We start from the raw sequence: 15640 nt of genomic DNA, 5'->3' as shown, positions 1-15640 counted from the left end.
GAAAAGTTTAAGTCAAATGTATCAAGGTTTATAAAGACATTCTAAGTCCAGTGGGTTATCTCGTATTTCACTTGTGGATTGCTCCTGAGTCCTATGAGAGTTTGCCACTCAGCAGGGATCATTTCAGCAGGTATCATAGTTCAGCACCAATTGTAAAGTTTAAGACTAATGCTGTCCAACAGAAGTATAAAGCAAGGTACATATGCAATTTTAGAATTTCCTAGTTACAATGTTTAAAAAAGTATAAAGGAATGGGTGAAATTACTTTTAATAATATGTTTTACTTAATCCACTATATCTAAGGTAGTATCATTTCAACAGGTAATCAATATAAAAATTAATGAAATACTTTGCTTCTGGGGGAACTAAACTTTTGAAATCCAATGTGTGTTTTACACTTATGGTACAACTCAATTAAGGCTAGCCACAAATAACCACATGTGGCTAGTGGCTATAATATTAGTACAGTTCTGTCCTACTCAGAATGGACAGCCAGACAAATGATGCCACAGGAGTACCACAGTCATCCAAATTCTAGGGTGACCTTAGACATATATTAAACCCTACTCTTATAGTTTCAGAGATTGGTGCTTCCAAATGTGTGTGTGCAAGATTCTAGTATTTGCAGCATAACTCCCAAATGTTGAATATTTCACAAAACTGGTCTTAGGGTCAGAGCAGGACATTCCTACTCTAACACATTAGAGAATAAGAAAGGCTCACTAGTCATGAGATCATATAACATATAATGTATTTTCCACTGTTTCATTTATATTCCGACATTATTTATTCTATAAATATTATGGAGTTTTCTCAGTAGAAGGCCTAGAGAGGCTAAAATGCATTGACAAAATAGAAAAGTATTGATTCTAAAATTAATTCAACAAAAACAGGTGATTAAAAAAATAAGTTATTATGCAATTAGCTTTACTACTCTCTACACAACTTTAAGGGATAATTTCAATTTTAACTGGAAGTAGAACTCTATGTCATTCTACCAAACCTTAAAGTCTTACAGATTCTAACTAGTTCTAGTCCTTTGCCCTCAGTTAAGTATCTCTGCCCATCTACTTATTTTCTATCCCCTTGCAGCACTAAAGTGATTACCTTACATAAATGCTCCTTTATGGTTTCGTCATCTCTCTTCACCACCTCCATCATTTCTTGGCCCCCAAGGTAGGCAGCATTAGCTACATTTAAAAAATAAAAAGTCAAACATTTAGAATATATAGAACAAACACAAATTTCAAATTAATTTTAGTAAATTCATGTTCCTCCTTTCTTTTGGCACGTGCTATCTGATGAGAGATACTGGTGAGGCCAACAGAGGAATGTGAGTCAGGCAACATGCACACAGTCTCTGGAAACAAGAGCATTTCATTTAAAAGAACCTTCTTCCAATCTCATCTGGCTTCTCCATAGCAAAAGTTTAACAGTTCCACAGCCCAATGTCAGATACCACAGCAGATGGTGTGTGCAATTTTACCAGACCAATATGTGCTATTTCGATTTAAGGCTTAGAAGTACAAATTGTTACCAATAAATCATGTATACCAAGAAAATGCAAACAGTTACTAACATGAAAATATACTGGCTTTTTTTTTTAAAGGAAACAACTAAAAGGATTATTTATCTTTAAAAATACGTTTAAAGATCTCCAGGAGTTTTCAATAGGGTTAGTCCCATTACACTGGCTGCAAAATAAGCAAAGTGATGCTCACTTTCAAGATGTCAAATACCTAGGAAAGAGGAAGAACGCCAGAGATAACATGAGTTTATGTGGCTTTCTTGTACTGGTAAGAAAATTTTCATTCAACGCTTTGTACCTTGAATTCCATTTTGGCTAGTATTATTATTCTTATCTTGCTTTCTTTTTTGCCAGCATCTGTCCTTCCCTTCATTTTCAATCTTTTGTCATTTTGTTTCAAGTATGTCTCTTGAAATCATGTAAGTGGACTTCCTTAAAAATGCAGTTTGAAAGTCTCTGTTTCTTAAATAGAAGGACTAAACATATTCACATATATTGAGATCAAAGCTCTTTGGTCTGATGCCAGTCATCTTGCTTTATATACCCTACGCTTTCTTGTTATTTCTGCCTCTTTAGTGTGAATGATGAATTTTCCTCCCCACCCAGGATTTAACAAATTTCTTTTCATTAACAATCTGAAAGTATAAATTCCATTTTTATTTATCTAGTGGTTAGCCTTACCTAAAAACTGCAAACTTACTTTTTATTTTCTCTTGCTGTCTGGAATTACTCATCTAAACAAGGCATGACCTTAGCATACTTGCACTTTCCCCATGCCTTCCTCCCATCCTGCCTCCATCCCTGTTGCTTCAACCATCTGGAATTTTAGTTCCAGATTATTATTATTTTTTGAGATGGAGTTTCGCTCTTTGTTGCCCGGGCTGGAGGGCAATGGCACGATCATGGCTCACGACCACCTCCCAGGTTCAAGCAATTCTCCTGCCTCAGCCTCCAGAGTAGCTGGGATTACAGGCATGCGCCACCACGCTCAGCTAATTTTGTATTTTTAGTAGAGACAGGGTTTCACCATGTTGGTCAGGCTGGTCTTGAACTCCTGACCTCGGAAGATCCGCCTGCCTTGGCCTCTCAAAGTGCTGGGATTACAGGCATGAGCCACTGCACCCAGCTCCCAGATTATTAATTTTTACATTTTGCCTCTGCTTTCCTTGTTTAAAGTTTTATCAAGGTAACACACACACACATATATAGTTTCATATCAAATATCACAGAAATGGTTGTAGTGCCAAACCATAGTTTCCTTTTCCATCATTTCCCATTTCTAGACCCGTTTCCTAGAGGAAGCCTCTCTGAACTCTTTTAGCTGTCCTTCCACCAGTTATCTTCAAACCTCTAAACACTTACGATCATCTTGTCATTTCTTGATAACTTATTGATTACCCTTGCTGAGTTGCTATGAAAGATGAGGATTTAGCTCCCTTTTACAGCCCTACCATTCCTTCCTGCCATCTTCTCAACATGTTTATATCTTATTTTGAATTATTCTATTCTTACTTAAATAATATACTTACACCTTTACTTCTGAATATTGTTCACTGCTGAGCCAAGTGGTATCTAGAACCACACTTCCACTCTTACACTTCCATTCTCTGTCCTCCAACATTTGTTTTCGTTACAGTTACCTTTTTTTCCCTCTTAACTCTACTCAATATTTTTCTGAGTCAATTCTTCCTGGAGACCTCCTTTCCAGGACCCTGAGACCTTCTGCTCTAACCTGGACCACTGTCGACTTAGAATTTCCCTTCACTGCCTTCTTGGGTTGTTCCTATTGTTTTCTAAGTCCCAGTTAATTAACTCATTCATTTGTTTATTCATTCAAAGATGACTGAGCACCTACTTACTTTATGCCAGGCCTTATTTTAGGCGCTGGAGATGGAGCAACAAACAAGACAGAAACACTATTCTTGAGCTTATATTTTAGTGTTGGGATGATAGATGGTGAGAAAGTGCTATGGAGAAAAATAAAATCAGCTTAGGAGATAAGTCTGTGCAGTGACAGAGGTGGCCTATTTTATGTAAAATTCACTGAAAAGACCTCCCTGATAAGGGGATGTGTGAACAGAGAAGAACTTGAATGAAATGAGAAAATGGACCATGCAGATACTTGGGTTAGCAGCACTCTAGACAGAGAATAGGGTAGGAGATGCTCCCTTAAATATAGCCATGATGTAATCCTAAAAAGTAGCACTTTAATCATTCTTGTCTGTCTGTGATATTAGCATGAGTACATATAGGAGTAAATATTCTGCATTTTCTTGGCCTAATCTCCTAAATCAGAACAGGATATTTAGTCGCAGTTATACACTAAGAAGCTGGACTATAAGACTCTAAGTCCCGGTTCCAAAATCAGAACTGTCTTTGTTTTACTATATTTCAGGGAATTTATAAGGACCAACTAAATTAAAGCAACAGAGATTTGATTAATACATTATGGTCTATTCACTAAATTAATTATTCTATAACCTGTTAAAAATTATCCTGCAGAATATATGTCAAATACATATTTAAAAATAATAGTAACTGACAAAAAAACAAACCATGAAATAGTACAGTATGATCCCACTATTGTAAAGATACATTATGTGTATGGTACAGATTTATTTGAAAAGATAAACAATAAAATAACAACACGTTATCTCTGGTTGATGGGATCCCAGGTGATCTGCCTGTCCTTTCTTCTCCTCTCACTTCCCTGCCTCCCTTTCAAATAGGTTATAGTTTCTTTCTTTGTACATCGTTTTGTCTTTCCTAGAATTATTTGTTGCCTTTACTTGATTTTCTTTTTTCATGAGTAGACAATGAAAATTCTCTTTCTTCAAAAATGCATCAGATTTTATTCCCAAATGTGCAAACACATCCAATAATTCATTTATTCTGTCCCTCCCCCCACAGAGCCTTCCATTCTTTTGATCCAATCTTGGACGGGTCGCTCTCCAGGCCTGCTGCATAGCTGTCATCCTTGGACTTCCCTTTGCCACTTCTCTGGACTGGATTCCCTGTTTTATGGATTCTGTTCATGACTTTCTCATTCTTGGTTTATTCCCCTACTTTACTGAAGCACATTTTCCAGTAACTAATAAAAAGATACACAGGAATTTTTATAGATGTTTACATGTCTAATTTTTGTTTCTTTTCCCACATGAATCACATAGTTTGGCTGTATATAGAATTCTAAGCTGAAAGGGGCTTACCCTCCCGTTTATTATCTTCCAGCATCCAAGGTTAATGATTTCAATTTTAGTTTCTTGGAATGTGACTACTTCCCTTTGCCCTGCCCCTATCCCATCTCCTTATCCTCAAACTCAGTTGTCTTAGCTCTAGAATCCTGAAGTTTCATAGGAATATGCCCTAATACAAGTCTTGTATTCCTTAATTAGACTGGAAATCCAGTGGGCCCATTCACTGTTTGGACTTAACCAACTTTCTTTCTGGAAAATTTTCCTTTATTATTTCTTTGGTAATTTCTTCCCCTGTTTTCTCCATCCCCTCTTTCTGGAACTCCTACTAGTAGGGTATTGGCTCTCTTAGACTAATCCTCTGTCATTTTTCTTCTATAGCCTTTCTCTTTTTCAATTTGTATTATTTTCTAAGAGACTAGTTAGAATACTATTATATTGTCTAGTGGGGAGAGAATGAGACTTAAAGTGCTTATAGTATGAAAAAGAATAAATGATCAAAGACATAATTTTTCCTACTATAAACATGTGCTCTGTATATAAAATGCAGAAATTATATGAGTAGAAGAAATGATTAGCAAGAGCTTAGTGAAAAATAATCAATATTACTATTTTGATGACTTCATTTAAATCTTTAAAATTTTATTGTTAAGTCTTAGTTTTCACATAGTTATACTGCATATGAAATTTAAAATTTTGCCTCTGAGCACATTCTAGAGTAGTGCTATGCAATATAACTTTCTGTGGTGGTGGAAATGTTCCCTGTGCTATCCAACCAATACAAAGGCCCTTGGCTAGATGTGCCTCTTGAACACCTGAAATGTGGCCAGGGCAATAAGGAACTGAAATTTCAATTTTATTTAATTCATTTACATTTAAATAGCCACATATGGCTAATGTCTGCCTTACTGAGCAGTGAAGTTCTAGAGCTACAAATAAGGCCAACCTTACAGAGCTGAGAAATGGATTAGATATTAGGAGAAGGTGAAGGAATGAAAAATGAATATTAGTGAGGGCTTAGGAGAAAAAAAAGTTTGGGGAACACCATGAGGAAAAGACAGATTTTATTCAAAGAGAAATTCTCATTTTCTTTATAACTCCCATTAGCCTTCTCTACAAAATCTGATCCCAACCTATGTTGAAGCTTGGCTTCATTTAAAGACTCATGCTTTCCAGTAAATGTGAGCTACTTATCCTCTAAACACATAAAATTTGCATCCTCAACCATTTTGTTCATGGCATTCTGTCTACTTGAAGTCTTCCCACCCATCCTTTGTCTTGGCTTAGATGCTCTGTCTTTTTGCTACCTTGCTCTAACACTCCAATCTGTTAATAAAGACTGCTGAATTACCGATATAGAAGCCAAACCTGTTTAAACTGTTATTGGTTCCCAAAAATCTCAACTGAATTTTAATTTCAAATGCAAATGATTTTCCATAGTTCTACTTCTGAACAAGATGGAGTAAAAGGGACTGGATTTACCCTCCTACCTAAAATCCTGAAACAACTAAAAAAAAAAAAAAAAGATAAAATACATGAAGAAAAAAGTTTTCAAGACACTGGATATTGGGCAACAAAAAGACAGCAATCCCTGAGAAAAGAGAAATGAATGAGAGGAATCCTGATTGTCTCAGCTTATCATTTGAAAAGTTTTCAGGCTACAGTGCAAGAAGAAGTACAAGCAGAGCTTGGTAATCTCCCTCAGTTGATAAGTGCATTAATTGTTTTTTATTGTCTTCATTTTATGATGCTTTGACATCTTGGAGGCCTTGCTTGTCGGGGAGAGGCTGCCCCTCCCATGACTAGCTAATTCTTAGAGATAGCAAATGATTCCACCATGAACATTTCTTTCATATGCAAACAACCAATCCAAAGGCCATACCCACCAACCACCCTCCCTTAGAAAACTCTCACACAACAAGCCAAATACTCTAAATCACTCTAAATCCTGCTGGGAATTATTTCAGGGCTGGACACAAGACATCTAGGAACTACCCCTATAGCTCAAAGCCCACCAAAATTTTTCATACCAGACAATCCTAACTAAACCTGCTCAGCTGCCTAAACTGCCTCATCCCTTCCTTCCCATGGGGACCACAATGAAGGCTCTGGGCCATGCTCTCCTGTGCTACTTCTGCCTCTTTCCCCAACTGGGTGCTTCCCCATGAGGCCCTGCCTAGTGTGGAATGCCCCCTCCTTTCAAGAATTGTAAGTAACTCTTCTTTCAAAGGCAGTTGTCTCCATGCTTGCCATGTTAACACACCTGATTAAAACAATGCATTTGTAATCAAGGAGATAGAGGTGATAGTTTGGGGAGGCTACTGCAGTGGTTTTTGGTAGGGCAGAGTTGTAGAAGGAGAAAGCTGTAGTGAGTGAGAGAATGCTCCAGAGATCTGCAGAGGGGACCCCCTGAATTTCAGCTAGGTACAGATCAGCACAATTGTATGAGAAATTTTGAGAAGCTGGGTGAAGGAATCATCTGAAAGAATTAGCGGGAATAATCCCTGAATTGAGAATAGTTACTGTTTCTACCAGTCCACCAGAGAACGTCATAACCAACAATGCATCCACTAGAGCAGCACCAGTACTGTGTCACACGGCAGGTGGTGAGCAGCAGGCAAGCACCTGTAAAAGGTGAAGCTTTATCTGTATTTACAGGCATTCCCCATTGCTTGCATTACTGCCTAAGCTCCACTGCCTGTCAGATGACTGGCAGCATTAGATTCTCAGAGGAGTGCAAACCATACTGTGAACTGTGCATGCAAGGGATCTAGGTTGCGTGCTCCTTATGATAATCTAATGCCTGATCATCTGTCACTGTCCCCCATCACCCTCAGATGGGATTGTCTAGCTGCAGGAAAAGAAGCTCAAGGCTCCCTCCCACTTTTCTACATTATAGTGAGTTGTATAATTATTTCATTATATATTAACATTTAATAATAATGGAAATAAAGTACACAATAAATGTAATGTGCTTGAATCATCCCCAAACCATTCCCCCAGCCTGGTCCAGGGAAAAAGTGTCTTCCACAAAACCGGTCCCTGGTTCCAAAAAGGTTGGGGACTGGTAACTAGAGAACTCAGAGAGGTTTTTGCCTTGGTGGTGGAGTAAAATTAGCCCTAAACCAAATGCCATTCTGGTACCAACTAACAGCTTAGAAGCAAGACCAGAAAGTATCAAACCGTCTCCAAATAACAAAACTGTGTCCCATAACACAGCTCAATAATATTTATAGAAGTACAAAAATATCCAGCATCTGACAAGGTAAAATTCAGAATGTAAGCTATCCAATAAAAAATTATCACGCATGCAATGCAAGAAAATACAACCCAAATGAGGAGAAAAACTGATCAGTCAAAACTGATGCAGAAATGACAAAGATAATAAAATTAATAAACATTCAACAACTGGAACTTGGACAAGTGGATATACATGTGCAAAAGAAGGAAGCTGGATCACTACCTCACATGACATAGAAAATAAATTCAGAATGGATCATAGCCCTAAATGTAACAATTAAAACTATAAAACTCTCAGTAGGAAAGAGAAATACATCTTTGTGACCTTAGATTACAGAATGGTTTGTAACTATGACACCAAAAGCACAAGTGACAAAAATAAATAAATAAATTGGACTTCATCAAAACTAACACTTTTTATGCTTTAAAGGACACCATCAAGAAAGTAAAAAGACAATCTGCAGAATGGGAAAAGATCATATGTCTGATAAAGATCTCTAGCCATAATATATAAAGAACTCTTACAAATCAATAATAAAGACAATCTGATTGAAAATGGGCAAAGGATTGCAACGGACATTTCTAAATATCTTCTTAAGAAGATATACAGGTTGAGTATCCCTAATGTAAAAACATAAAATCTGAAATCTTCCAAAATTCAGCTTTTTGAGTGCCAACATGATGCTACAAGTGGAAAATTTCACACATGACTATATGTAACGGGTTGCAGTCAAAACTTTTTTCATGCACAAAATTAAAAATATTGTGCAGTTACCTTCAGGCTATGTGTATGAGATGTATATAAAATATAAGAAAATTTTGTGTTTAGACTTGGGTCCCATTCCCAAAATATCTCATTATGTATATGCAAATATTTCCAAATCCAAAAAAAATCCCATATCCTAAACACTTCTCGTCCCAAGCATTTCAGATAAGGGATATTCAATCTGTACAAATGGCCAATAAGCATGTGAAAAGATGTTCAACATCATTAGTCATCAAGGAAATATAATCAAAACCACAATGAGATACTACTTCACTAGGATGGCTATAATAAAAAAGACAAACAATAACCAGTGTTGACAAGATGTGGAGAAACTGTAACCCTCATGTCTTGTTGTTAGAATTATAAACTGGTACAGGAACTTTGGAAAACTGGCAGTTCCCTAAAATATTAAATACAGAGTTACCATATTACCCAGCAATTCCACCTATAGACAAGAGAATTAGAAACATAAGTCCACAAAAAACTTGTATATAAGTGTTTACAGCAATATTATTCATAATAGCCAAAGAGTGCAAACAATCTGAATGTCCATCAATTGATGAATGGAAAGACAAAACATGGTAAAGTCATGCAACGAAATATTATTCATCAATAAAAAGTAATGAAGCACTGACACATGCTAAAACATGAATAAACCCTGAAAACATTATGCTAAGTGAAAGAAGCAAGTCACACTCCAACATATCAAACTTTGTGGGACAGGGCCAAAGCAGTAGTTAGAGAGAAATTTGTAACACTAAAAACTTACATTACAAAATCAATTATTTCAGTTTCCATTGCAAGAAACTAGAAAGAGAAGAGCAATTAACTCTGAAGTAGGCAGGAAATAAAGTTCACACCAGAAATTAATGAAATTAATTAATGAAATTGAAGCCAATAAAATAATCAAGAAAATAAATGGAAATAAAAGCTGGTTCTTCAATAAGACAATCAAATTGATAAGCCTTTAGCCAGATTGATCAGGGAAAAAAATGTGAGAAGACAAAAGATATTAAGATATTACAAATATCAGGAAAGAGAGAGGTGACATCTCTGCAGATTCCAGATATCAAAAGGATAATCACATAATTTTGTGAACAACTTTATGTCATGAATGTAGACACCTTGGACAAAATGGACAAAGTCTGCACAAAGACAAAAATGTTAAGCTTACTCAAAAAGAAACAGATACCCTGAATAGTCTTACATATATTAAAGAAATGGAATTTGTAATTTAAAATCTCTTCACAAAGAAAACCCCAGGCCAAGATGATTTCATTAGTCAATTCAATGAACAATTAAGGAAGAAATATTGATTCTACATAAACTCTTCCCAGAAATGACTATATATATGACTCACCCCGGACTATATATATATAGGGGTGTGTGTGTGTGTGTGTGTGTATATATATAAATATATATATTATACATATATATACACGTATATATTATACATATATACACATATATTATACATATATACATATATACACATATATTATACATATATACATATATACACATATATTATACATATATACATATATATACACATATATATGACTATTTTGTTTTTGGCATAGGTAGCACTTCAAAACAGTGGGAAAAAGACAGTTTGTGGTAAGCAGAATTCTAAGATGTCTTTCAAATATTTGACCCTGTGAATATGACATATTACTCCTATGATAGGTCATGTTATCTGGCAGAGTTGACTTTAAGAAGGGAGGATTATGCTAGTGGGCCCAGCCTAACCTATTCACATGTGCCCTTTAAAATCTGAGTTTTCTCTGGTTGGTTGCAGAAAGGAAGTCAGAGATTTGGAGCACTAGAAGGATTAAATGCACCATAGTAGGTATGAAGATGGAACTCACATGGAAAGGACCTGAGAGCGGCCTTTAAAGAGTAGAGAAGTGTCACGCCTGTAATCCCAGCACTTTGGGAGGCTGAGACGGGCGGATCACAAGGTCAGGAGATCGAGACCATCCTGGCTAACATGGTGAAACCCTGTCTCTACTAAAAATACAAAAAATTAGCTGGGCGTGGTGGTGGGTGCCTGTAGTCCCAGCTACTTGGGAGGCTGAGGCAGGAGAATGGTGTGAACCCAGAAGGTGGAGCTTGAAGTGAGCCAAGATTGTGCCACTGCACTCCAGCCTGGGCGACAGAGCGAGAGTCCGTATAAAAAAAAAAAAAAAAAAAAAAGAGTAGAGAAGTGGTCCGTTCCAAGATGGCCGAATAGGAACAGCTCCGGTCTGCAGCTTCCAGCATGATTGACAGAGAAGATGGGTGATTTCTGCATTTCCAACTGAGGTACCTGGTTCATCTCATTGGGACTGGTTGGACAGTGGGTGCAGCCCAGGGAGGGCGAGCCAAAGCAGGACGGGGCATCGCCTCACCCCGGAAACACAAGGGTCAGGGGATTTCCCTTTCCTAGCCAAGAGAAGCCATGACAGACTGTACCTGGAAAAATGGGACACTCTTGCTCAAATACTGCACTTTTCCAATGGTCTTAGCTAATGGCCCACCAGAAGATTACATCCTGTGCCTGGCTCAGCGGGTCCCACGCCCACAGAGCCTTGCTCACTGCTAGCGCAGCAGTCTGAGATTGACCCGCAAGGCAGCAGCCCGGCAGGGGGAGGGGCGTCCACCATTGCTGAGTCTTGAGTAGGCAAACAAAGCGGCCAGAAAGCTCAAACAGGGCGGAGCCCACCGCAGCACCAAGGCTTGCTGCCTCTATAGACTCCACCTCTGAGGGCAGGGCATAGCTGAACAAAAGGCAGCAGAAACTTCTGCAGACTTAAATGTCCCTGTCTGACAGCTCTGAAGACAGCAGTGGTTCTCCCAGCATGGCGTTTAAGCTCTGAGAACGGACAGACTGCCTCCTCAAGTGGGTCCCTGACCCCCATGTAGCCTAACTGGGAGACACCTCCCAGTAGAGGCCAGCAGACACCTCATACAGGTGGGTGCCCCTCTGGGATGAAGTTTCCAGAAAAGGATCAGGCAGCAATATTTGCTGTTCTGCAGCCTCCGCTGGTGATACCCAGGCAAACAGGGTCTGGAGTGGACCTCCAGCAAACTCCAACAGACCTGCGGCTGAGAGACCTGACTGTTAGAAGGAAAACTAACAAACAGAAAGGAATAGCATCAACATCAACCAAAAGGACATCCACACCAAAACCCCACCTGTAGATCACCAACATCAAAGATCAAAGGTAGACAAAATCACAAAGATGGGGAGAAACCAGAGCAGAAAAGCTGAAAATTCTAAAAACCAGAGTGGCTCTTCTACTCCAAAGGATTGCAGCTCCTCGCCAGCAACGGAAGAAAGCTGGACGGAGAATGACATTGATGAGTTGACAGAAGTAGGCTTCTGAAGGTCGGTAATAACAAACTTCTCCAAGCTAAAGGAGGATGTTCAAACCCATCGCAAGGAAGCTAAAAACCTTGAAAAAAGATTAGGTGAATGGCTAACTAGAATAAACAGTGTAGAGAAGACCTTAAATGACCTGATGGAGCTGAAAACCATGGCACAAGAATTACGTGATGCATGCACAAGCTTCAATAGCCGATTTGGTCAAGTGGAAGAAAGGGTATCAGTGATTGAAGATCAAATTAATGAAATAAAGTGAGAAGAGAAGTTTAGAGAAAAAAGAGTAAAAAGAAATGAACAAATCCTCCAAGAAATATGGGACTATGTGAAAAGACAAAATCTATGTTTGATTAGTGTACCTGAAAGTGATGGGGAGAATGAAACCAAGTTGGAAAACAGTCTTCAGGATATTATCCAGGAGAACTTTCCCAACCTAGCAAGGCAGGCCAACATTCAAATTCAGGAAATACAGAGAACACCACAAAGATACTCCTCGAGAAGAGCAACCCCAAGACACATAATTGTCAGATTCACCAAGGTTGAAATGAAGGAAAAAATGTTAAGGGCAGCCAGAGAGAAAGGTCAGCTTACCCACAAAGGGAAGCCCATCAGACTAACAGCGGATCTCTCAGCAGAAACTCTACAAGCCAGAAGAGAGTGGGGGCCAATATTCAACATTCTTAAAGAAAAGAATTTTCAACCCAGAATTTCATATACAGCCAAACTAAGCTTTGTAAATGAAGGAGAAATAAAATCCTTTACAGACAGCAAATGCTGAGAGATTTTGTCACCAGGTCTGCCTTACAAGAGCTCCTGAAGGAAGCACTAAACATGGAAAGAAACAACCGGTACCAGCCACTGCAAAAATATGCCAAATTGTAAAGACCATCAATGCTATGAAGAAACTGCATCAAGTAATGGGCAAAATAACCAGCTAACATCATAATGACAGGATCAAATTCACACATAACAATATTAACCTTAAATGTAAATGGACTAAATGCCCCAATTAAAAGACACAGACTGGCAAATTGGATAGAGTCAAGACCCATCAGTGTGCTGTATTCAGGAGACCCATCTCACGTGCAGAGACACACATAGGCTCAAAATAAAGGGATGGAGGAAGATCTACCAAGCAAATGGAAAGTAAAAAAAAAGCAGGGATTGCAATCCTCATCTCAGATGAAACAGACTTTAAACCAACAAAGATCAAAAGAGACAAAGAAGGCCTTACGTAACGGTAAATGGATCAATTCAACAAGAAGAGCTAACTATCCTAAATATATATGCAACCAATACAGGAGCACCTAGATTCATAAAGGAAGTCCTTAGAGACCTACAAAGAGACTTAGACTCCCACACAATAATAATGGGAGACTTTAACACCCCACTGTCAATATTAGACAAATCAATGAACCAGAAGGTTAACAAGCATATCCAGGACTCGAACTCAGCTCTGCACCAAGCAGACCTAATAGACATCTACAGAACACTCCACCCCAAATCAACAGAATATACCTTCTTCTCAGCACCACATGGCACTTATTCCAAAATTGACCCCATAGTTGGAAGTAAAGCACTCCTCAGCAAATGTAAAAGAATGGAAATCACAACAAACTGTCTCTCAGACCACAGTGCAATCAAATTAGAACTCAGGATTAAGAAACTTGGTCAAAATCACACAACTACATGGAAACTGAACAAACTGCTCCTGAATGACTACTGGGTAAATAAGGAAATGAAGGCAGAAATAAAGATGTTCTTTGAAACCAATGAGAACAAAGACACAATGTACCAGGATCTCTGGGACACATTTAAAGCAGTGTGTAGAGGGAAATTTGTAGCACTAAATACCCACACAGGAAAGCAGGAAAGATCTAAAATCAACACCCTAATGTCACAATTAAAAGAACTAGAGAAGCAAGAGCAAGCAAATTCGACAGCTAGCAGAAGGCAAGAAATAACTAAGATCAGAGCAGAACTGAAGGAGGTAGAGACACAAAAAACCCTTCAAAAAATCAATGAATCCAGGAGCTGGTTTTTTGAAAAGATCAGCAAAATTGATAGACTGCTAGCAAGACTAATAAAGAAGAAAAGAGAGAAGAATCAAATAGATGCAATACAAAATGATAAAGGGGATATCACCACCAATCTCACAGAAATACAAACTACCATCAGAGAATACTATAAACACTTCTACGCAAACAAACTAGAAAATCTAGAAGAAATGGATAAATTCCTGGACACATACACCCTCCCAAGACTAAGCCAGGAAGAAGTGGAATCTCTGAATAGACCAATAACAGGCTCTGAAATTGAGGCAATAATCAATGGCCTACCAACCAAAGAAAGTCCAGGATCAGACAGATTCATAGCCGAATTCTACCAGAGGTACAAAGAGGAGCTGGTACCATTCCTTCTGAAACTATTCCAATCAATAGAAAAAGAGGGAATCCTCCCTAACTCATTTTATGAGGTCAACATCATCCTGATACCAAAGCCTGGCAGAGACACAACAAAAAAATTTTTAGACCAATATCGCTGATGAACATCAATGCAAAAATCCTCAATAAAATACTGGCAAACCGAATCCGGCAGCACATCAAAAAGCTTATCCTCCACGATCAAGTTGGCTTCATCCCTGGGATGCAAGGCTGTTTCAACATATGCAAATCAATAAATGTAATCCATCGCATAAACAGAACCAACGACAAAAACCACATGATTATCTGAATAGATGCAGAAAAGGCCTTTGACAAAATTCAACAGCCCTTCATGCTAAAAACTCTCAATAAACTAGGTATTGATGGAACGTATCTGAAAATAATAAGAGCTACTTATGACAAACCCACAGCCAGTATCACACTGAATGGGCAAAAATTGGAAGCAATGCCTTTGCAAACCGGCACAAGACAGGGATGCCCTCTCTCACCACTCCTATTTAACATAGTGTTGGAAGTTCTGGCCAGGGCAATCAGGCAGGAGAAAGAAATAAAGGGTATTCAATTAGGAAAAGAGGAAGTCAAATTGTCCCTGTTTGCAGATGACATGATTGTATATTTAGAAAACCCCATTGTCTCAGCCCAAAATTTCCTTAAGCTGACAAGCAGCTTCAGCAAGGTCTCAGGATACAAAATCAATGTGCAAAAATCACAAGCATTCCTATCATCAATAACAGACAAACAGAGAGCCAAATCATGAGTGAATTCCCATTCACAATTGCTACAAAAAGAATAAAATACCTAGGAGTACAACTTACAAGGGATGTGAGGGACCTCTTAAAGGAGAACTACGAACCACTGCTCAAGGAAGTGAGAGAGGACAAACAACCCCATCAACAAGTGGGTGAAGGATATGAACAGACACTTCTCAAAAGAAGACATTTATGCAGCCGCCAACAGACACATGAAAAAATGCTCATCATCACTGGTCATCAGAGAAATGCAAATCAAAGCCACAATGAGATACCATCTCACACTAGTTAGAATGGCGATCATTAAAAAATCAGGAAACAACAGATGCTGGAGAGGATATGGAGAAATTGG

General features: G+C 38.3%; 1 protein-coding gene across 11 annotated transcripts in view; it reads right to left on the bottom strand.

The window, feature by feature from the left end:
- LDAH (lipid droplet associated hydrolase) overlaps positions 1 to 15640 on the bottom strand; it is a 142184-nt gene that overhangs the window by 16416 nt on the left and 110128 nt on the right. For all 11 annotated transcript variants that reach the window (XR_004669735.3, XR_001337810.4, XR_010109214.1 and 8 more), the window contains one exon: positions 1108 to 1190. Coding sequence is in view for 3 of the 11 variants with exons in the window: in XM_003827013.6 (XP_003827061.1) it covers positions 1108 to 1190 (83 nt within the window). In the remaining 8 variants the exon portion in view is untranslated. The remainder of the gene's footprint in view (positions 1 to 1107; positions 1191 to 15640) is intronic.

This window comes from Pan paniscus, chromosome 12, assembly GCF_029289425.2.
Source record: "Pan paniscus chromosome 12, NHGRI_mPanPan1-v2.0_pri, whole genome shotgun sequence".
Classification (NCBI taxonomy): Eukaryota; Metazoa; Chordata; class Mammalia; order Primates; family Hominidae; genus Pan; species Pan paniscus.
The sequence above is the reverse complement of the archived record's forward strand: the minus strand, read 5'-3'. Positions and strand labels throughout refer to the sequence as shown.